Genomic DNA, 23,743 nt, shown 5'->3' with positions numbered 1-23,743 from the left:
TATGTTATGAGTTAAGCAATCACAAGGGCTGTTTACAGCTCATATTTTTATGTTTATATGCATAGGTTGGCTTTAGGGCTCCGCTCAGAATATCTCACGAGTATAGCTGCCTTCTAGTAATTACTTTTCTTGTCATTGTGACAAAATACCTGACAGAAACAACCCAAGCAAATTTATTTGGACTCATGGTTTCAGAGATTTCAGTGTAGAGAACTTGGATGCACTGGGGCTGAAGAGATGGCTTAGTGGCTAAGGCGCTTGCCTGTGAAGCCTAAGGACCCAGGTTCCACTCTCCAGCTCCCACATTAGCCAGCCGCACAAGGGTGAGACAAGCGCAAGGTCACACATGCCCACTAGGTGGCGCAAGCATCTGTTGTTCTATTGCAGTGGCTGAGACCCTGGCATGCCAATTCTCTGTCTCTCTCTCAAAATAAATGAATAAATGAATAAATAAATAAATAAATGAACTTGGATGCATTGATTGGGTCCATGAGAGGGAGACAGGGCACCATGACAGTGGGGACATGTGGAGGAAGCTGTTCACCTCATGATAGACAGGAATCAGCAAGTGAGGAAGGGATCAAGGACACCTTCTCAAGTTTTCAGACTCTCTCAACATTACACCATCAATCCTTTATTTATCACATAGGCCTGAGAAGGACATTTCATATTAAGCCGTAACAGCAGAGCAAAAAGAAATTTCAGGACTAGCTGGGCATGGTGGCGTACATCTTTAATCCCAGTACTTGGGAGGCAAAGGTAGGAGGATCGTCATGAGTTCAAGGCCACCCTGGGACTACAGAGTGAATTCCAGGTCATCCTGAGCTAGGGTGAGACCGTACCTCGAAAAAAGAAAAGAAAATAAACCAAACCAAAACAAAACAAAACAGCACAACCAAAAGAGAACTTTCAGGGCTGGAGAGATGGCTTAGCGGTTAAGCGCTTGCCTGTCAAGCCTAAGGATCCCGGTTCGAGGCTCGATCCCCCAGGACCCACGTTAGCCAGATGCACAAGGGCTGCATGCGTCTGGAGGTCCTTTGCAGTGGCTAGAGGCCTTGGCTTGCTCATTCTCTATCTATCTATCTGCCTCTTTCTCTGTCACTCTCAAATAAATAAATAAAAAACAAAAAAATTAAAAAAAAAGAAACTTAATAAAAAAAGAAATTTCAGGACTCAGTTTGTCTCTTCCCTGTGTTCCCTGGCTACTGAGGGGATATGCGCTGATCACAGTTGTGAGCAGTTGCGTGCGCTACTCCGTCATTTAGTATTTCCAGCAAACAATGCACAAAGTAGCAGCAGTGTCTCGGTGACACTGTGTTTTCTGTCTGAGGCGAGTCGCAGTCCATTTACGCCCCCACACTGGGAACAGAAGCATGGAGATTTAACCTCCTGCTTCTCCGAGACGAAGGAGCCTGCCTCTCAATGCGGACAGGTTGGCTTGTAACCACTACATTTTGTTTTCACAGTCTCTAAATAGGTAATCAGTGTTGTGACCGTGCCATACTTTTTCTCACAGAAAATGCCTTCTTTCTCCTGTTTGTGTCACCATCAACTGTTTTCTTAAAAAAAAAAAAATTCTTTTTTTTTTTAAAATTTATTTATTTATTTGAGAGCGACAGACACAGAGAGAAAGACAGATAGAGGGAGAGAGAGAGAATGGGCGCGCCAGGGCTTCCAGCCTCTGCAAATGAACTCCAGATGCGTGCGCCCCCTTGTGCATCTGGCTAACGTGGGACCTGGGGAACCGAGCCTCGAACCGGGGTCCTTAGGCTTCACAGGCAAGCGCTTAACCACTAAACCATCTCTCCAGCCCAGAAAAATTCTTTATTTATTTGAGAGAGAGGGAAGGAGAGAGAGAAGAAGAGGCTGTCCCTGCAAATATTTTAGTCAAGTTGTATCATTCAAAACTTTGGGAAAATTCTTGCCATTGAGTTTATTCATTTTTAAACTTCTGAATGGACAGCTTCTGTACCATACACAATACACCATGTTCATAATCCCCTTCCACTGTCCTCCTTTCCCCCATCCTGCACCTTCTCCATGAAATCCCCTCTTCTTTCCCACTAGTTCCTGCTCCATTTTGACGCTGTCACTTTCCCTCCTCTTACACAGGTGTGCAGGTAGCACCGGCTAGGTGAGGTCAGGAAGGCCACGGCCGCTTTGTGTCTGCAAGACAGCGCTGCGGAGCTGCCCTCCCCTTCCTTTGCTCTTCCCGTCTTTCCACCACCTCTTCTGCAGTGGCCTCGTTGAGTTTATATATACTAATAGCTAGCGAGACAGCAGCTCATAGGCATATACCTGTTTCCTTCTTAGAGTCAGAAAAACTAGAACGTTTAGAAAATGCTTTGAAGTGTGTGTGTGTGTGTGTGTGTGTGTGTGTGTGTGTGTGCGCGCGCGCACGCGCTCAGACTAGAGTCTCTTGCTGCTACAAATGAATGCCAGATGCATGTGCCACTTTGCGTCTGACTTTATGTAGGTGCCAGGGAATTGGACCGAGGCCAAGCTTTGCAAGCAAATGCCTTTAACTGCTGAGCCGTCTCCCCAGCCCCCTGCAATTAGTTTTTCTTAAAAATTTTTATTTATTTATTTTTTTGAGAGAGACAGGGAGAGAATGGACATGCCAGGGCCTTTCAGCTTCTGTGAAGGAACTCCATATGCATGTGCCTCCTTGTGTGCATGTGCGACATTGCACGCTCGCATCACTGTACGGCTGGCTATGTGGGACCTGGAGATTCGAACATGTGTTCTTAGGCCTCACACGCAAACACCTTAACCGCTAAACCATCTTTCCAGCCCCTGAAATTGGTTTTATTTAGAAGATACTTTTAGAACTATTAGACTGTCCAGTAACACGTTTTAAGTTCTAAATACAGATTTTATTTTTTTTAACTTTTTGTTCATTTTTATTTATTTGAGAGTGACAGAGAGAGAGAGAGAGAGAGAGAGAGGGAGAGAAAGAGGCAGATAGAGAGAGAGAGAATGGGCGGGCCAGGGTTTCCAGTCACTGCAAATGAACTCCAGACGCGTGCGCCCTCTTGTGCATCTGGCTAATGTGGGTCCTGGGGAATCGAGCCTCAAACTGGGGTCCTTAGGCTTCATAGGCAAGTGCTTAACCACTAAGCCATGTCTCCAGCCCCAGATTTTATTTTTGAAAAGAGGAAACAGTTAACATTCCACAACTGATTTATTTACTTCCTGTTTAAAAAACAAAATAAAGTGACAGTGGGGAATACAAAGAAGAGGGCTCTTCTTTTTCTGTCTTGTTCTCTTCCTCACCCCAGACCCATTCCTCAGACCTTTACTGTTAACAATTTCAAGTCACTTAATTAAAAAAAAAAAAAAAACATTTACAATGGCATTTAGGAATAAGAGTTCTTTCTTTCGTATTTATGGAGTCATATTTGTGTTCAGCAGTAGTGGACATTCAGACATTCTTTGGATTTCTTGACAGTTAGGCTAACATATGTTATTTTCCATCTTGGCTTCAATAAGGCCCTGTTTCCTTTTTCCCTTTTTAATAAGCAAACATGTCTAAGAAGCCATAGCATAGGGAATACATGCTGTATTTTCTCCTGGAAAAACAGGGTTTTATATTCCAATGAGCCATCATACATTCATTCAGTAATGCCCTGAGGCCTCAGGAGAACATTTTTCCCACTCTCCCTTAGGACTTACCTTTAGCCTGTAAAAGGTCACCCTGTAATAGACGCCCCGGGAATCTTCCTGGAATTTAGATAGTCTTTGTTGGGTTTCACTTTGCACTTATTAATAATTTAGCGCTGGGATAAAAATAAAAACAAAGGCTCTCATCTTTCCAGGGGAGGACATAGCCCGTGCGTGCTAAGTCATGCAGGTGAGATGCAGAGCTGAGTCCTGTGGGGTAGCAAGTCTAAAGAAATATTTCATGGGAGCCCAGTGACTCTGTCCTGCAGAAACAATGCCTCAAAATTAAAGGGAATGAGTGTAATTGCTTCTTAGGAAGGGAAATGTATTTTTGCTTTTCAAAGGTGGTTGTGTAAGCTTTAATTATCTACCCAGACACGGACGCTCACTACCAGTAGCTTTTCCTTGTGGCAGCCATCGTCAGCTTTGAAATGCTGCAGCCTCTTTAAGCTTGAGAAATGTCTGGGTTACAACCAGTTGTTATGCCTACCCATTAGGGTGCAGTAAAATGATGTCGTAACATTGGTACTGCAAACAGCCTTCAAAGCTGGGGTTGATTTAAATAGATTTTGTAATTATTTGAGCTGCCACTGGAGTTGGAATTCTCTTTGCATCCTCGGTCTCCAGTTCAGGTTCTGTCCTTTTCAAGCCAATTTATTAAAAAAAAAAATTTTTTTTTTTTTTTAGAGAAAGCCAAAGGGGGGGGGGGAGAGAAAGAGTGAGAGAATTGGCACACCAGGCCTTCAGCCACTGCAATCGAACGCCAGATGCTTGCGCCACCTAGTGGGCGTGTGCGACCTTGCGCTTGCCTCACCTTTGTGCATCCGACTTATGTGGGATCTGGAGAGTCAAACCTGGGTCCTTAGGCTTCACAGGCAAGCACCTTAACTGCTAAGCCAGCTCTCCAGCCTGCCAATTCATTTTTGATTCACTTTTTATTTCATACCCAAGTCACTTTAGTTAACGTGTGTTTTCTCAGATTCCATTTCCCAAATGCATATAAGGACTTGCTGTTAAAAAAAAATTAGGTGTACTTTTAATCTATTTTAATTTTCTTTCTTTAGAGAATTCACAATGGGGTGCTTTCTAGCCCTGAAATTACTAAGTAAATACATGTGATAGAATTTTCGTGGAGTAGCTTAAAGGTCATAGAAGCTTTGTCAGTCAAAAGGAAAACCATGCCTAAAAAAAAAAAAGAAAAAAAAAAAACCAAAACGGTGGGGATTGGAGAGATGGCTTAGTGATAAAGATGTTTGATTGTAAAGCCAAAGGACCTCGGTTCTATTGCCCAGGACCCACATTAGTCAGATGCACAAGGGGGTGCATGCGTCTGGAGTTCATTTGCAGTGGCTGGAGGCCCTGGCGTGCCCATTCTCTCTCTCCCTCTCTCTGCCCCCACTCTCTCAAATAAATAAATAAAAATAAAGTTAAAAACAACAACAACAACAAAATCCCCAACTGGGACTGGAGCTAGAGATATGGCCCAGCAGCAACAGTACTTCTTGTGCATCATGAGAGCCTCAGAAAACCTACGTTCCATGTAAACAGTGGGGTGTGGTGTGGCCACACACACTGGTAACCCCAGCCCTATGGGGGATCAGAGGCTGGAGAGTCATTGGCGCGCAGGCAAACAGCAAGCTTTGGGATCCTTAAAGGACTGCCTCAAGGAAACTTGTGATGAATGATGGAATAAGACACCCGATATTCTCCTCTGGCCTCTACATATACTCATGGGGGTGAACATCTCACACGTGTGTGCATACAGCATAATACACCATCACACACAGCACACCACCCGTGACACACACACACACACACACACACACACACACACATACACACACACACACATGCAAAAAATACAACAACCCAGGACCGCTTGCCATGCTTTTAATTGAAATGCATAGAATTTTGATGTTGGGACATATTAAGGAGATGATGCCATTAATTCTGGGCAGAGAGGATTTGGGGAATTAAATTAGATCTAGAGATGGAAAGGACCAGAACTTACCCTGTGGTATATATATCTTTTCACGTTCTGGCCAAGGCCTTCTCTTCACTGCTGCTCCCTGCAGCCTGTCCATCCGCAGTGATCACAAGCTCTGTCCCACCCCAGGGCCCTGGCGCTGCCATTCCCGCTCCCAGGAATCCCTTCCTGTGCCTTGCCTAGCTGACTCTCATCTGTAATACAGCATTGAGATCCCGCCCTGCCTTTGTCATGTATGCCAAGGCTGGTGATTCTGCTGTATTTACTGGACCCTGATTATGTCCTGTTCATAGCGTAGGTTTTATTTGTTTTTTAAAAATTACTGTCTTTGTGTCCTTGTCATGTAAGCTCCTCTAAGTGAGGTGCCACGTCTTATACTGTGCCTGGCAAATGCTGTCTAGGCAGTAAATTGACTAAGTGGAAGATGTTTACTGATCTAATTTTTTACATCTTAAAAAAAAATTATTTTACTTGATTGAAAGAGAAAGTATAAATGCATGTACCAGGGCCTCCTGCCACTGCAGACAAACTCCAGGCACATGTGCCACTTTGTGTATTCTTTGTGGGGGCACCAGGGAATGGAACGTGGGCCGATGGGCTCCAAAGCAAGCGCTTGTAAGCGCTTGAGTCACCTATCCGGCCCCTTCCCCCGTCCCCGGCCCCTCCGCTTGCCCCGCTTACTGGTTTTAAGAACTTGTTTGCGCTGGAGGTGGTGGTTCAGGACTGTAATCCCTGCACTTGGGAGGTTGAGGTACAAGGCTCCCCATGATTTTGAGGCCCCCTCGGGCCACAGAGTGAGTTCCAGCTCTGTCTGGGTTACAGTCACGAGATGGTACCTCCTCAACTTTTGTGCACCAAACTGTGGGGCTGAGAGATGGCTCAGGAGTTAAGAGCGCTTGCTTACAAAGCCTGCCACCCTCACTTCAGTATTCCCCAGTACCACCTAAAGCCAGATGCAAGTGGCACATGGGCCCGTGGTCCCAAGTGAGCTTATGACCATGGGAGGCAGAGTGAGGACAGCTGGAAGCTAGACCTGCAGTGGCAAGAGACCTTGTCTCAAAGAAGGTGGGAGAAGAGCCCAGACGCCTTGAGGCTGTCTCTGACAAGGACGCCACTTTGGTCTTTGGTGAGAACATTAGTGATGGGATTCATGACTGTCCCTGCATTGGGTCTGTCCTGTGGACTTTTTGACTTGTTCCGACTGGCTGCTTCAAGGGCCTGCCCTGCCTGTCTAACCCTCAGCCATATGTAAATCAAGGGTGCTACATAGCTTCAAACTGAAAAGGAAATGCTGGCAGCTTGGTTGCTGCCTGGAGTGGCACATGCCTATTAGTCCTAGCACTTGGGAGGCAAAGGCAAGGCGACCACCAGGAGTTTGAGGCCAGCCCGGTTTACACACCAGGTTCCAGCCCAGGCAGGGTTATGTAGTTCTCAAACAAAACCACCACCACCAACCCCAAATCAAAGTCCCAAACTAACCCCCAACCTCCCAGGTATGAAAGAACCACAGTGTCACCCTGGTAGGTGTCACTCCAAGTGGACGAAGTAAAACGCAACTTCGGTGAGTAACTAGTTCTGTCATTCCTGCGTGGTGTTCTAAATGTCTCTGTTCATCTGTCTTAGGTCATCTACTTAAAGAAGACACCAGAAGAAGCCTACAGAGCACTCCTGTCTGGCTCAAACCCTCCCTACCTTCCATTCAGGTATGATTGCTGCTGGAGCTTGGGCTAGACTTGGCTCGGGAGCTCCTTGGAGCGGGTTATCAGTGTCCTAACCCTGAGACTGTGATGTTCTAGGGTATGAAAAAGGATGGTGTTGTTTTCCTCTTCCAAGCTCAGAGGGTAGTTTTCATTATGCTGTTGTGCAGATTTCTCTCCCTTAGCTAGAAAGAGTAAAAAAATGACTTTCTCATTTAAGGATTCCCCCCCCTTCCCTTCTTTCTGGACTATGTTTACTTGAAGTATGAAGTGCCTGATTTATGATCTTAGTCATCCATATCAAGTATGCATCCAGTCATCCTTTCAGTCCATGAGCATCAATTGAGCTCTGACTGCTTGGCAAGGATGTGAATAGAGAAGAAGAATTGTTACATATCTTCCAGGACCACAGGTTCAAAGAGTCATTACATATCTTCCAGGACCACAGGTTTAGTAAGGACCCTAAATCCTCTGTTTACCACACATCTTAGTCTTATAACTTCAGGAACGTTGTCTCTTATTACAGTATTGGAAAAGAAGGTTCTGTTAGGTATCATCTGAAAATCTTCAACTATTTGGAGTAAATGAATTTGCTTAAATAATAGAAGAAACTATATATCAAAATGCCCACAACAGGGCTAGATATAGCTCATTGCTAGGGGTACTTGTCTAGCATACAAGGATGGTTCGATCACTAGCATTAAAACAACAACAATAAACTCCACTCCAGTAAAACCAAACAATAAACAAAACAAACCTCACACAGTAAGTCATCTGGGAGAATTGTCAATGACTGTAATATTTTTGTCCTTTTGCTTCTTCATGTACCTGAATCGATCAGCACATATATTGTTGGTATCACTACTGATATGATTACTATCAGAGGATGGAATAGAACCACTGAGGAGGTGTCTGTTAGTACATCTCCCCATTTTGCTATGGACTCTTACAGGGAGCAGACCATCACTAGTGCAGATGATGAGACATGCTTCTAGTGAATAAAATAAGACACAAGGGCTGGAGAGATGGCTTAGTGGTTAAGGCACTTGTCTGCAAAGTCAAAAGACTCAGGTTTGATTCCCCTAGGCGCACGTGAGCCAGATGTACAAGGTGGTGCATGCATCTGGAGTTAGTTTGCATTGGCTAGGGGACCTGGCACAACCATTCTCTCTCTCTCAAATAAATAAATAATAAGAAAAATAAGACACAAGCTTTAAACTCCACAAGGTTCCTGCCTCTGCTTCTGAGACCACAGGAGGTACAAGGAGGTAGGAGAGAAGTAGGAGGAAAGTGTGTCTAATCTTCCTAGAGAGAGCAGTGTGAGACTGATGGGAACATGTGTTGAAGCAAACTGGCAGACAGAACATGAGAATATATAGGAGAGTTTTAAGAAAATGTAAAGCCTTTTCTTTTTTCTTCTTCTGATGGCTTGTAGAATGTGAACGCCCTTTGTAAAATACATTTCTTTTTGTCAGAATGGTTGCCATTTTGACAAATGATATTAATAACCCTGAGTTCTGAGCAAAGTGGGTGAGAGTGGATCCTTTGGCCATCGAGGCGCTGGGTTTGAAGTCTCCTGTGCCACCTGCTGCAAGTGTCAGTAACCCGGGCAAATGACTTACTCTCTCTGAGCTTTGCTTCTGCTTCTGTAAGACGGCCACAGGGCATTTCTAAGATTGACTAAGACACTGCATCATCCCTCCTTGTGCCTGGCAGACTGCCTAGGATTTTCCCTCACTGTCTGTGTCCATAATGTTAATGAGAATTAAGGGCTATTTATAAGAATTTAAAATATGAGTAGGAGGTGTTTCTTCTCATGATCTCACATTTTACCAGGAGCAGGCACAACATTAGCTGTAAACAGGTGGCATAATATAGAAGATTGAATCTGACACCCTTGGGGGCGTCTCAGACTCATTTAAAAGGAGCTGTAAAGTTGGCGGAGAGTTTGGCAGGATGAAGGGGGCACATTGGTCACAGATGTACCCTTTGAAAACTCCTGGAGGTAGAAAAAAAAATGGGCCGGAGAGATGGCTTAGCAGTGAAGCATTTGCCTGTGAGGCCTAAGGACCCCGGTTTGAGGCTCAGTTTCCCAGGACCTGTGTAAGCCAGATGCATAAGGTGGCACATGTGTCTAGAATTTGTTTGCAGTGGCTGGAGACCCTGGCACACCCATTCTCTCTCCCTCTCTCTCTCTCTCTCTCTCTCTCCCTCTCTCTCTCTCTCTCTCTCTCTCTCTCTCTCTCTCTGCCTCCTCTGCCTCTTTCTCTCTCTGTCGGTTGCTCTCATATAAATAAAAACAAAAATCCCTGGAGGTGGGCATCATGCATCAAGTAATGTGGTAGGAGCCCAGGGTCTGGTCAGAGAGGGGCACTGACCATGGGGTCTGTCCACCCATCTTTCCTACAGACAGTGAGGGCTCATTCACTCTGTGTTTCAAATCAGAAAAATATTGGCAGCATTTTTGGTTGTTTGAAAATTCATTATGTACCTGGAAATTATGCTGAGGTAGTACATATAATATTATAATGCTAGTTAATAGGCCTGATGGACAATCGAGCTATTTAAAGTCCTTTAAATAGAATATATATTGATTTTTATGCTGCTGATAACGAATCTGAAATTATTAATTTCTGATTCACTACTAAGATTAGCCTTGATTTCCTCAATTGTCAGATGAGATCTACTTATTGGAGGAGGAGGGCCCAGGCTGGCCTCAAACTCACAGCAAGCCTCCTGAGTGTTGGCATTATAAACACGTATCACTATATTTGGCTAGAATGTTGTTATGTGCATCTAAGCAAAGATATGTATTCATTTGTGAGTGTTTCAGTTTTTCGAGGTAGGGTCTCACGTAGGCCCAGGCTGACCTGGAATTCACCATGTAGTCTCAGGATGGCAACTCATGGGGATCCTCCTACCTCTGCCTCCCGAGTGCTGTGATTAAATGTGTGTGCCACCACGCCTGGCCCAAAGATATATATTCTTATTTTTTTCTCATTTTCAGCACAAAATATAGAAAACTAGCTATGCTATTTGCACCTTAACTTTTTTTTTCACTAAATTCATCTTAGACGTGCATGCGTGCATACACACACACACACACACACACACACACACACACACACACACACAATTTTATTTATTTGATAGAGAGAGAAAGAGAGAGAGAATGGGCATACCAGGGCCTCTTACTATTGCAAATGATCTCTATATACACATGCCACTTTTGTGTGTCTGGCTTTACATGGCTACTGGAGAATCAATCCCGGGCCATCAGGCTTTGCATGCAAGCGCCTTTACCCACAGAACCTTCTCTCCAGCCCCATCTTGGGTATTGTGTGTGTGCTGGGAGCTGGAGAACTTATTTCCTCATTCAGCCTCACCTCTGTGTCATGGACCACAGTGCACTGAACCAGTCTCTTAGTTAGTGAAATGTAGATCATTTCCTACTATTTAATTTTTTTTCTTTCCTCTTTTTTACTTTTTAGTTTTTAGTTTTTCGAGGTAGGGTTTCACTGTAGCCCAGACTGACCTGGAATTACTATGTCGTCTCAGGGAAGCTTCATACCTAGGGCGATCCTCTTACCTATGCCTCCCAAGTGCTGGGATTGAAGGTGTGCGCCACCACGCCCGGCTCATTTCCTCTTATTTTAATTGTAGTTTTAAAATTTACATTGTCTCAGGTGAATGGAAAATAAGAAATTGAGCTTACTCTAGTGAATATTATTGTTGCATTGTTATTAGACATGAGAGACTTTAATACTCTGTTGAAAGGTGCTTGTTGTATTATGTGACAAAAGAACACTTAGCCCAAACACAGAGACATTTGTTTGTTGGTTTTGGCATCCAGAGCCTAGTCTCTCTCTCCCTCCTTCCCTCTTTTTTTTAAGATTGACATTCGCCTAATTAGATTAATTTTCAGTCATTCCCTTAAAAAATTTTTTTTTTGTTTATTTTTATTTATTTGAGAGCAACAGAGAGAGAAAGAGGCAGGCAGACAGAGAGAAAGAGAGAGAGAGAGAGAAAGAGAGAGAGAAAGAGAATGAGAATGAGAGAGAGAGAGAGAGAGAGAGAGAATGGGCGTGTCAGAGCCTCCAGCCACTGCAAACGAACTCCAGATGTGTGCGCCCCCTCGTGCATCTGGCTAACGTGGGTCCTGGGGGATCGAGCCTTGAACCGGGGTCCTTAGGCTTCACAGGCAAGCGCTTAACTGCTAAGCCGTCTCTCCAGCCCTCCCTCCCTCTTTTTTTTCCTTCTCTCTCTCACTAGTAAATGAAATACTTTAAATGGTGGAAATTGGCTGGGGAGATTGCTCAGTGGTTAGAGGCACTTGCTTGCAACGCCCACCACCGGGGCTCAATTCCGCAGTGCCCACATAACGCCACATGCACAGAGTGACACGTGTCTGGAGTGACAGGAGGTCCTGGTGCCCCTATAATCCCCTCTCTCTCATACACAAATAAAGATTTAAAACAATGGAAACCCTTAGTGAACTTCCCTTGAAATAGGATTTTTATACTACTCAAAAAAAATTTTTTTTGCATGTTTAGGTGTCGAGTATGTGCATGGCATGGTGTGGTGTGTGTCGTGGGTGTTAGATGTGGCGTGTACGCATGCGTGGGCAGAGGCATGTACCCCATGAGTGCCATGCAGAGGCCAGAGGAGACCTTCGGTGCCCTTTTCTTGCCACACATCTCCGCATTTCCTTGCGGTGGGGTTTCCCCCAACCTGGAGCCGCTGTCAGTCAGTGACACGGTGACTCTTCCGTCTCCATCCTCCGCTGGCTGGGTTACGGGTGTGTGTGGCCACTCCCAGCTGCTTAAAAAATGGCTTAGTGGTGAAGGCGCTTGCCCGTGAAGCCTAAGGACTCAGGCTCAATCCCCCAGTACCTACATAAGCTGGATGCACAAGGCAGCGGCTAGAGGCCCTGGCATGCCTGTTTTGTTTTTTTTTTCCCCTCTCTCAAATAAATAAATAAAATATTTTTTACATGTGAGCTATGAGGAGTTGAACTTGGCAGTCTCTAGCATGAGAGGCCCGCCCTCATGCCTAAGCGGCAAGCTTTCTTAAGCTCCGAGCCGTCTTCCTAGCTTGTATTGTTTAAAAAACATTTTTTAAGACCATTTTTGAGGTGTGGTTGGTATCTGTGCTTTTCTCTGAAATGTCTGAAGTATCCCATCTGAACTATGTATTTTAATATCTTACTAATAATGGAATTTCATGGCTGCTCTGAGTTTAACAAGTGTTGTTCATCAAGATTTATTCATTTAGCAAACATTTATTGGAGTAGTCACTTCTGTGAAGTCTTGCCTCATTTTCCTACAGAAACTCAGCAGGCCCCTTGCCTGGAATTCTCTGTAACCTTCTGTGAATTACTGTGCTGCATGCACCATCACAGCAAATGTCTTGTATTATAATTCTTTGCATGGCTGACTCTTCTCTTGAGGGTACAAATTGGTTTGTTTTCCTTTTAGTGTCCCCAGAGGGGAAAAATTATATTAATGTATTGCTTTTTTTTACATGCCAGTCACTGAAATTCTATGGATGTAAAGCGCACTGGGACATTTTGGTATGACTGAATGGAACTCAGTCTGTAGTTTGTATAAATGAATGGGTGTAGGAAACAGTCGGGAGCGGTTTGTTAGAGCTGGGCGTTGTGGGGATACTGAGAACAGAGGCTTGGCTTTGGAAGTGTGCAGGAGATGTCAGAGGTCAGCTTCATAGAATGGCCTTCGCGTTAGGATGCAAATGGGAGTGTAACAATTCAGGAGTTGATTTTAGGTACTGTTCCTATGCATGGGGTTTTAAAAACAATGATATGCATGATGTTTGTGGTACAGACATGTTATTACATGTTGGGTTATATGTATGTGTGTGTGTGTGTGTGTGTGCGTGTCTGTGGGTGCACGTGCTTGTGTATAGAGGAGGCCAGAGGTTGATGTTGGGTGTGCTCATCAATTACTCTCCACTTTCTCTTCATACACATACAATTTTTTATTTTTACTTTTTTTTAGAGGGAGGGAGGGAGGGAGGGAGAGAGAGAGAGAGAGAGAGAGAGAGAGAGAGAACACGGTGTGCTCGGGGCCTCCAGCTACTGAAACAAACTCCCCAGCTATGTGTGTCACTTTGTGCATCTAGCTTATGTGAGTCCTAGAGAATTGAATCTGGGTCTTTTGGCTTTGCAGGCAAATGCCTTAACCACTAAGCCATCTCTCCAGCCCCTTATCTTTTTTAAAAAGATATTATTTTTATTGGAGAGAGAGAGAGAGGGAGGGAGGGAGGGAAGGAGGGAGGGAGGGAGGGAGGGAGAGAATGATTTAGAATGGGCACACCAGGGTCTTCTGCCTCTGCAAACAAACTCCAGGCGCATCTGGCTTTATGTGGGTACTGGGAAATTGAACACAGGCTATCAGGCTTTGCAAATGTCTTTAACCACAGAGCCCCACTAACTATCCATCTGTCTGTCTGCCTATCTGCCTATCTGTCTGTCTGTCTGTCTGTCTGTCTGTCTGTCTATCTATCTTTTGAGATAGGGTCTCTCACTAAAACTGGAGCTCTCTGGTTTGGCTAGAGTAGCTGGCCAGGGATACTCCTGTCTTTGCGCCCCCTCCCCCCAGTGCTAGGGTTACAGACGCACACACCACACGTGCGTTCTGACCGGGGAGCTGAACGGAGGTCCTTATGCAGCATGGCAAGCATGTCAGTGAATGAGCCATCCTCACCCCCAATAGGTACGTTATTAAAACCAGAAAGTTGTTTGTATTTTTTTCTATGTACAGTTATATTTAAACTTTCCTAGCTGGGCTGGAGAGATGGCTCAGCCATTAAGGCGCTTTCCTTCAGAGGCTAATGCCCTGAGTTCTGTTCCCCAATACTCATATAAAGCCAGATACACAAATGTCACATGCATCTGGAGTCCGTTTGCAGTGGCTGAAGGCCCTGACATGCCCATTGTCTAGGTCTGATTCTCTTCTATCTCTCTATGCTTGCAAACAAACAAACAAACTTTTGGGCTATAGGGATGGCTTGTCAGTGAAGGCGCTTGCCTGTAAAACCCAAGGACCCAGGATCAACTTCCCAGGACCCACCTAAGCCAGATGCACACGGTGGCACCTGTGTCTGGAGATGGTTTGCAGCAGCTGGAGGCCCTGGTACACCCATTCTCATTCTCTCTCTTAAATGAAAAATAAAATATTAAAAAATGAACTTTCATAGCTATAGCTTTCTAAGAACCTAGTTAAATATTAACTACAAATGAAAAAAATTAAAAAGAATGATTTATGCACCTTTACTGCCTATTTTTAAGCACAGCTGACTTCAGTGAGAGCCGATAATTTTTGGTGTGGCCGGACCCTCAAGAAATGTTCTCATTTTACTGGCCGCGAGTCTGTCTCAGGGTGCGCTATTGGGTAGTAAGGTATATAAACTGTTCTTTCACTTGTGCTGAGCATAGTCAGTGTGTTTATCAAGAGTGGCTGTAGCCGAAAGCTAGAAGAAAAGGCTCTTTTCCACCTCCTTTAATTCTTTGAGGCCGTCACTCCCCAGAACTGGCTTGGCCGCTGGCCTTTGTGGACACAAGGGACGTTCAGTTCTGGGGGCAGCTGGTGGAGCTCAGCTTGGCAGGCTTCCTTTGCGATCGCTTCCATTGAGCGCCCTGCCAGCTCCAGGGCGTGCAACTGGCCAGATACTTCACAGCGTCTTGTGACTTGCCTCCTGCCTCAAGCCCCACAAGACCCCGCCCGGAGTGGAATTTCCAGATTTTCTTGCTGGCTAATGGCAGTGCTTGTCAAATCCACATGTTTTTCTTTTTTTTCCGGGGGTGGGGGTAGTGTGCATGGGTGGGTGATGCATGTGCATGTGCGTGCGTGTGCTCCGGTGTGTTGAGAGTGGGGGCCTGCATGCCCCGGTGCCCGTCAGTCAGAGGACAAGGGCTGATGTGTTGTTGAGGAGGGTCTCTTCTTGTGGCCGTTCCCCAGGCTTGCTGATCTGTGAGCTTCCAAGTCTCCTTCCCTTCTTAACATAGGGATCACACTGGCATCACAGCATCAGGCTTTTAAAAATAATACTTTAAAAAAATTTGGGCTGGAGAGATGGCTTAGCGGTTAAGAGCTTGCCTGTGAAGCCTAAGGACCCCGGTTCGAGGCTCGGTTCCCCAGGTCCCACGTTAGCCAGATGCACAAGGGGGCGCACGCGTCTGGAGTTCGTTTGCAGAGGCTGGAAGCCCTGGCGCGCCCATTCTCTCTCTCCCCCTCTATCTGTCTTTCTCTCTGTGTCTGTCGCTCTCAAATAAATAAATTAAAAAAAGTTTATTTATTTACTTATGAGAGAGAAAATGGGCAGCGCCAGGGACTCCAGCCACTACAAATGAGCTCTAGATGCATGTGCCACTTTGTGCATCTGTCTTTACGTGGGTCTTGGGGAATTGAACTCTGGAACTTGGGCTTTGCAGGCAAGTGCCTTAACCGCTGAGTCATCTCTCCAGTCCAGTCTGTTTTTTTTTTTTTTTTTTTTTTGAGGTAGGGTTTCATTCTAGCCCAGGCTGACCTGGAATTCACTATGTCGTCTCAGGGTGGCCTTGAACCCAACATGATCCTCTTACCTCTGCCTCCGAGTGCTGGGATTAAAGGCGTGCGGCACCACGTGTGTCTCGTTTGTTTGTTTTTTAAATGTGGGTTCTGAGAATCCAAATTCAAATGTTTGTGCTTGTGCAACAAGTTTATCCACTGAGCCATCTCCCCATTCCAAATCTGTACTCTGATTCTTTTTTTTTTTATTGCTTGTGTGTATATTTATAAGTATATATGTGTATGGTGTGTGTGTGTGTGTGTGTGTGTGTGTGTGTGTGTGTGCCGGGTACTTGCAATGCCGTGTGGTGGTCAGCAGCTAGCTGCGGGATGTTCCTTCTTTTCTCCACCCTTTTGAGACAGGGTCTCTTGCACTGTTGCTTGCAAGCTTTGGGATATTCCTGGTTCTGCCTCCATTGCTGTAACTGTGCTGGGATTACAGACATGTGGCCCCTCTGTGTCTGGCTTTACATGGGCACTGAGGAAGAGTGTCTTTATCCACTAAACAATCTCTCCAGTCCTCAAATATGTACTTCTAGGTACCCATAAAACAGCGATTGTGAAAGCTTAAAGTTTTACAAAACACAAAATGTTAACCAATCTATGGGATGGAGAGCTGGCCTAGCAGTTTAAGGTACTTGCCTGGGAAGCCTGAGGATCCAGGTTCAACTCCCCTATATTCATGTAAGCCTGATACACAAGGTGGTGCATGCATGTGGAGTTTGTTTGCAGTGGTTAGAGGCCCTGGTGTGCCCATCCTATCTCTCTGTCTCCCCCCTTCTATCTCTTTCATATAAGTAAGTACGTGAAATACTTAAAAAAGTTAACCAATCTAAATTGCACACTTTTTATTTGAGATTATGTTTGTCTTCCTTCCTTCCTTCCTTCCTTCCTTCCTTCCTTCCTTCCTTCCTTCCTTCCTTCCTTCCTTCCTTCCTTCCCTCCCTCCCTCCCGCCCGCCCTCCCTCCCTCTTTCCTTCCTTCCTTCCTTCCTTCCTTCCTTCCTTCCTTCCTTCCTTCCTTCCTCTCTCTTTTTTTTTTTTTTTTTTAAATTTTGGTTGTTTGTTTTTGTTTTTTGAGGTAGGGTTTCACTCTAGCCCAGGCTGACCTGGAATTCACTATGGAGTCTCACAGTGGCCTTGAACTCACAGCAATCCTCCTACCTCTGCCTCCCGAGTGCTGGGATTAAAGGCGTGTGCCACCACGCCTGGCTACTACCAGACATTCTTTTTTAAAATTTTTATTTATTCATTTAAGACAGAGAAAGAGAAAGAAAGAAATGTGGGCATGTCAGGGCCTCCACTGCAAATGAACTGCAGACACATGGCCTTGAACTCACAGCGATCCTCCTACCTCTGCCTCCCAAGTGCTGGAATTAAAGGCGTGCGCCACCACGCCTGGATTTATGTTTGTGTTTTTTATTCAAACTAGCTTAGCCAGGTTTTCTTTCTTTTGCTATTGGTGATAGTTCCTAAATTTGCCAAAATCTAATGCTTCTATGGTATGCAACGTGAAAGCAAAATGCAATTATACAGAAAATAAATAAGCCGCAGGGACCCAGCTTAGAAGACATGTGCAGAAAGCAGAGCGTGAGCGAGGATGGGCCTGGTGACTGGCATGGGGGAGTGACTGGCAGAGCTGAGGCGGCCCTTCTTTCCTCCAGAGGAGTCGCACTGGCTAAGCGGGCACCCTATCCTTGGTTGTTAGTGCCTTGGTGTGTTTTTATGAGTTCCTTCCTAGGTTGGTCCAGGGATGCAATTTGTGTGTCTGCGGGTTTTTTTTTCTTTCTTTTTTTTACCTGCATAACAGATTTTAGCCTCCAGCTATAGCTTGTTTGGCAAAGTTACATTGGTGCTCAAATTTGTACCTTGTAGAACCCTTTAAAAATTATTGATGCTGCTACTACCAGAAATTCTTTTTTGTTTTTTTTTTTTTTTTGAAGTAGGGTCTCACTCTGGTCCAGGCTGACCTGGAATTCACTATGGAGTCTCAGGGTGGCCTCGAACTCACAGCGATCCTCCTACCTCTGCTTCCTGAGTGCTGGGATTAAAGGCGTGTGCCGCCACGCCTGGCTACTACCAGACATTCTTTTTAAAAATTTTTATTTATTTATTTGAGACAGAGAAAGAGAAAGCAAGAAATGTGGGCATGCCAGGGCTTCCACTGCAAATGAACTGCAGACACATGGACCAATTTGTGTGTCTGACTTCACGTGAGTACTGAGGAACCGTCAGGCTTTCCAAACAAGTGTCTTTGGCCGCTGAGCCATCTCTCCAGTTCTACTACCAGAAATTCTGATGTAACTGGTTTAGGGTGAAACCCGGGTATTAGATTTTTTGAAAAAAATATTTTATTTTATTTATTTATTAGAGAAAGAAAGAGGCAGATAGAGAGTATGGGCGCACCAGGGCCTCCAGCCACTGTAAACAAACTGCAGACACATTGGGCACCTTTTGCATCTGGCTTACATGGGTACTAGGGAGTTGAACCTGGGTCCTTAGGCTCCGCAGGCAAGAGCCTTAACCTCTAAGCCATCTCTCCAGCCCTTGGGTATTAGATTTTTAAACACTTCTTATACGATTCAGGTGTGTGACTGTGTGGCCATGTTGCTTTAACTTTTCCTGAAGAGAATAAGAGTGTCTTTACCCCTAGGTGGGCACCGACATCAAAGCAGCAGTTACACCCGAGTCCCCGCCTTGGTGAAGCGCTGATTTTATTGAGGTTACTTACAGAGCTGGCTGAGGCGTGGCTTGCAGGAGCGTGGATGATTCAAAGACAGCTGCAGCTCAGAAAGGCCCCCTGGACTATAGGTGGTGACCCCTGAAAGCTGTGTCTGAGGAGCACACGACTCTCAGGAGCCGCTTGGCCCGAGTCTCACTGCCCCAGTTACCGCGTCTGTAACCCTGGGAAGGGGTCGGGGGCTCCTGTGCATTTCAGGAGCACCCAATACCTATGACATGTCCACCTCGAGTCTCAGGAGCCCCTCCTCAGTGCCTCAGTCCTCCTAGCGAATTCCTCTATAAGCTGTGCCCTGTCCCCACACCCTCCAAATGAAATGATGAAGTTTAAAACTCTTTTGGGGAATAAAAAAAAAATTAAAATCTTATTTATTTCAGAGAGAGAGGCAGATAGAGGATGGGCATACCAGGGCCTCCAGCCACTGCAAACATATTCCACATGCATGAACCACCTTGTGCATCTGGCTTATGTGGGTCCTGGGGAATCGAGCCTGGGCGCTTTGGCTTTGCAGGCAAGTGCCTTAACCACTAAGCCATCTCTTCAGCCCTCTCTTGGAGATTTATTAAACACATTTCCATTTCAAAAGTTTTGATTGATATTGAGTAATGAAGTAATCTAACCCACAATTTTCCAGAATATTGCTTCCCTTCCTCCTAATTCCTGTTAACTTCTGGTAGAATCACTGAAGCACTCAGGCCTGTCTCCTGACTCACGCCTGCATGGCACAAAACGATCTCTTGGGATCAGAATAATGTGCTGTCATTTGGGGAACTCTTTGTGCCGCTTCCTGAGAGCCCTGGGAGTAAGTGGCATATCAAATACTGGTATTTTATCTGATGTGAACAGGCATATCCAAGTATTCTCTCAGTAGATGTGAGGCCAGTCTTTGCTAGCAGAGGGCCCACGAGCCTCCACTGGCCGTCCTTTAATGATGAGCACCTTCAAAACCCACTCGCACTGTTTGTGGTAAGGGAGGGGTTTGTTGTGTTTGGGGATGACCCTTGCTGATATCCTAGTTGCTGAGCTCAGGGGCTGAGTCTTAATGGGAAACCTCCAAAGCAGTTATTGTAGAGCTCCTGGGCAGGCCAGAACCTGTAGGCCTTACAACAAAGTCTCAGAAGGGTCAGCCTCTTAGAACTTGGCAGGAGGTACCGTCTTTCTTCTCAAGCACAGTAAACATGTGCTGGTCTGCGCTGGGTGTAATTATAAAATATATCTGTTCACATAAAACACGATCCCAGGTATCTGTCAGCTCAAGTACGGCATTGTGATTTGTGGCGAAGTTTGTTTAGCTATTAACCTGGCACTTCAAAGGATAATGCCTCCTTACTGTGTGTCTTGAGTTTCAGAAGTATAGAAGCGATTTATCTCATGCTCTTTGAAAATACTCTTTTCGTTCCCAGCTACCTCGCTGTTTCTCAGGGGCTGTTGGGGTCAGGTCGGCCCAAGGATCTTTCCTAAGCCTTTGCCTTTGATGCCCAGCAGGGTAGGAACGAACCCGTCCCGTGTGAGTTTTGAAAAGTGATGGTGTGCTAATTTCCTAAGTGTTGACAACAGCTGCCTTCTCCAGTCTAACCTGTTGAACCTATTTTTTTTTTTTTTTTTTTTTTTTTTTGAGGTAGGGTCTCACTCTGGCTCAGGCTGACCTGGAATTCACTATGGAGTCTCAGGGTGGCCTCGAACTCTCGGCAATCCTCCTACCTCTGCCTCCCGAGTGTTGGGATTAAAGGCGTGCACCACCACGCCCGGCTGTTGAATCTGTTCTTAACAGCTGTGGTAGATTTGAGGTAACTTGGACCACCATGAAGCATACACAAGAGTCTATTCTTAATCAGTGTTGAACAAGGCAATGCTGCAATGATTTGCAGAGTGAAAATTGGTCCAGGCTACTTTTTCTGTTGTTTCTGTTTTATAGCTGTCAAGTTATAGTTAATATGTGCACGTGTGTGTGCGGTGTATGCATATGTGTGTGGAGGCCAGAGGAGAATGCCAGGTGTCCCTCTTCCATATCTTTTTTTTTTTTTTTTTAATGTTTTTCAGGGTAGGTTTCACTCTAGTCCAGGCTGACCTGGAATTCACTATGCAGTGATTCTCAGGGTGGCCTTGACCTCACGGTGATCCTCCTGCCTCTGCCTCCCCAGTGCTGGGATTAAAGGCGTGCGCCACCATGCCCGGCTCCTCTTCCATTTCTTATGGCGTGTTTCCTTGAGAAGCAGTCTCTTCCTGATTCCAGAGCTTGCTGCTGTTTTAAAACTTTTTTTTTGTTGTTTTTTCGAGGTAGGGTCTCACTCTAGCCCAGGCTGACCTGGAATTCACTCTGTAGTCTCAGGATGGCCTTGAACTCCCGGCGATCCTCCTACCTCTGCCTCCCGAGTGCTGGGATTAAAGACGTGCTTAAAACTTTTTTTTTAATGAGAGAGAGAGAGAATTGGTGCACCAGGGCCTCCAGCCGCTGCAATCCAACTCCGGATGCATGTGCCACCTTGTGTGCATATGTGACCATGCGAACTTGGCGTCACCGTGTGTGTCTGGCTTGTGTGGGACCTGGAGAGTTGACCATGGGCCCTTAGCCTTCGCAGGCAAGTGCCATAGCCACTAAGCCATCTCTCAAGCCCTTAAGGCTTTTTTTTTTTTAATTGACAGCTTCTATAAATCTAAGCAATAAGCTGTGATTATAACCCCTCCCACCTCCCTCCTTAGCCCTCCTCTCAAACTTCCTCTCCGTTGAATCCCTTCTTCTGTCCAGCGTCTGTCCAGCTCTTCTATTTTGATGTCGTCATTTCCCTCCTGTTCCACAGGTCTTGTGTAGGAGGTCATGACTGTCACGGCCACCGTGTGTCTGGAAGACAGTATTGTGAGCACTCCTCCCTTCCTTTGGCTCTTCCGTTCTTTCCACTCTGTCTTCCACAGTGGCTCTTGGGCCTTGGAGGGCGTGATTAGAGATGTCTCACTCAGTGCTGAACACTCCACTGTAACTTCTTCTCATTTCTTTGCTGAGTTTTGACTCAACCCACTGGTCACCACCATCTGTAAAGAGAAGCTTCCCTAACCAAAAGTGAGAGTAGCATTAGCATGTGGGCATAAACATAAGCACTTAGAGAGGGCCGTTTGGTGGGCATAATATACCCATCTAGCCAGCCAGCAGTAGTTGTTTCTCCCCTAGGACTGTGACCTCCCAAGCCATAGGATGTTGATTAGGTCTTTAGTGTCCGGCAGGAATTCCTCCTAGGGGAGTTCAGTCATAGAGCAGTTGGTTTCCCCCATGACAAGACATGTCACCGTTGTACCAGTTGAGACATTTGGCCTGGTTGGCCAGCTAGGGCCTGCGGGGGCCACTGCTGGTTAACCCTGCGGATGACTTGCTTAGTTCTTTCCAGCGTCCTGGCAGGTAGTCCACAGGGAGGAGGCTTTCCAGCTTGGATCCTGCTTGAATGCTCAGTGCCCTGCAGTTCAGAGCTCACAGAGTTTTAATTAATTAATTAATTCATTTATTTAGTTATTGCAGGACTTGGGTTATAAGCATATGTGGAGACATCCACATGTTTTATCAGGGTGCTGGGCAACTGAATTCAGGGGGTCTCAGGCATCTTCCACTCAGGCCCTTGTGCTTATGCGGGAAATGCTCTTAACTGCGGAGCCTTCTCTCTAGCCCCAAGTGCCAACCCCTTTGTACTTATATTTTAGTTTCTTATTTTGAGAGAGAAATAGGGAGGGAGAGAGAAAGGTGGGGGGGTTGCACTCCAGGGCCTTCAGCCCCTGCAAACAAACTCCACATGCTTGTGCCCCCTCGTGCATCTGACTTATGTGGGTCCTGGGGAATTGAACCTGGGTCCTTTGGCTTTGCAGGCAAGTGCCTTAAATGGTAAGCCATCTCTCCAGCCCCTTAGTACTTTTCATAATATATGTCCAGTAAACAGTCTCAGTTGATGAAAAAAAATAATTTTGGAATAAGATTGCAACCACTTACCTTAGTGATAACTTCTCATTATTTTTATTTTCTTTTTTTTTTAATTTTTTATTTATTTATTTGAGAGCGACAGACACAGAGAGAAAGACAGATAGAGGGAGAGAGAGAATGGGCGCGCCAGGGCCTCCAGCCTCTGCAAACGAACTCCAGACGCGTGCGCCCCCTTGTGCATCTGGCTAACGTGGGACCTGGGGAACCGAGCCTCGAACTGGGGTCCTTAGGCTTCACAGGCGAGCGCTTAACCGCTAAGCCGTCTCTCCAGCCCTCATTATTTTTATTTTCTAAGAAAAGCCGGTGTGGCTCAGTGAGGTCAGTCAGGTAACTGGCGCACAGCCCTGGCTCAGTTCCAGCATCATTGCTAGTTCTGCACATTCTCTGTCCTACTGACTCTCTGCGACCTTGCAAGCCGTGCCTTGGAGCTGGATTTTCATGTGCTTCAGATGAGCGGAATGATGAGTAGGCAGCCTGGCTGAAGTCTGAAAAGCGGGAGATTCCATTTGGATGTTCATCGTGAATCACTTTTGGCTTTGTTCTTTCTTCTAGTTGTCACCAAATACATTTTCATCTTGTCAGTCCAAAAGATATAAGCTGTTTGCCTTTCCCCTGTAGCTGCTGGGCATATGCAGTGAATTTATTTAGAGGCTGGAAGCTCCCCAATATATAATATAAATCCAAAGCTCCCGGAGTACAGACACAATTGTGCCTCGTTCTCAAGTGTCATAGAGCATAGTGTGGGGACGAACCATCCACTGTATGTGCTGTTGAGCACTTGACATTTGTCAAATGCAAATTAAGATGGATTGCACACCTAAAGGGCATATTGGATTTCAAAGATTTAGTCTAAAAGATAAAAGTAAAGTGTTTATAATGATGTTGAGAAGGTGGTAAAATAATATTCTAGATATATTAGATTAAAGAAAATCTATTATTGAAATTTTTAATTTTTTAAAAAATGTTTTATTTATTTATTTAACAGAGAAAGAGAGAGAATGGACATGTCAGGGCCTCCAGCCACTGCAAGTGAACTCCAGATGCATGCGCCCCCTTGTGCATCTGGCTAACGTGGGTCCAGGGGCATCAAACCTGGGTTCTTTGGCTTTGCAGGGAAACACCTTAACTGCTA

At 45.5% G+C, this 23,743-nt stretch overlaps 1 protein-coding gene across 2 annotated transcripts in view; it reads left to right on the top strand.

The window, feature by feature from the left end:
• Cdc14a (cell division cycle 14A) overlaps positions 1-23,743 on the top strand; it is a 190,666-nt gene that overhangs the window by 63,666 nt on the left and 103,257 nt on the right. For both annotated transcript variants that reach the window (XM_045138596.1, XM_045138595.1), the window contains exon 5: positions 7,274-7,353. In XM_045138596.1, coding sequence (XP_044994531.1) covers positions 7,274-7,353 — 80 coding nt within the window. The remainder of the gene's footprint in view (positions 1-7,273; positions 7,354-23,743) is intronic.

This window comes from Jaculus jaculus, chromosome 19 (genome assembly GCF_020740685.1).
Source record: "Jaculus jaculus isolate mJacJac1 chromosome 19, mJacJac1.mat.Y.cur, whole genome shotgun sequence".
In the NCBI taxonomy this organism is placed as follows: Eukaryota; Metazoa; Chordata; class Mammalia; order Rodentia; family Dipodidae; genus Jaculus; species Jaculus jaculus.
This window is presented reverse-complemented; position numbering and strand designations above follow the sequence as displayed.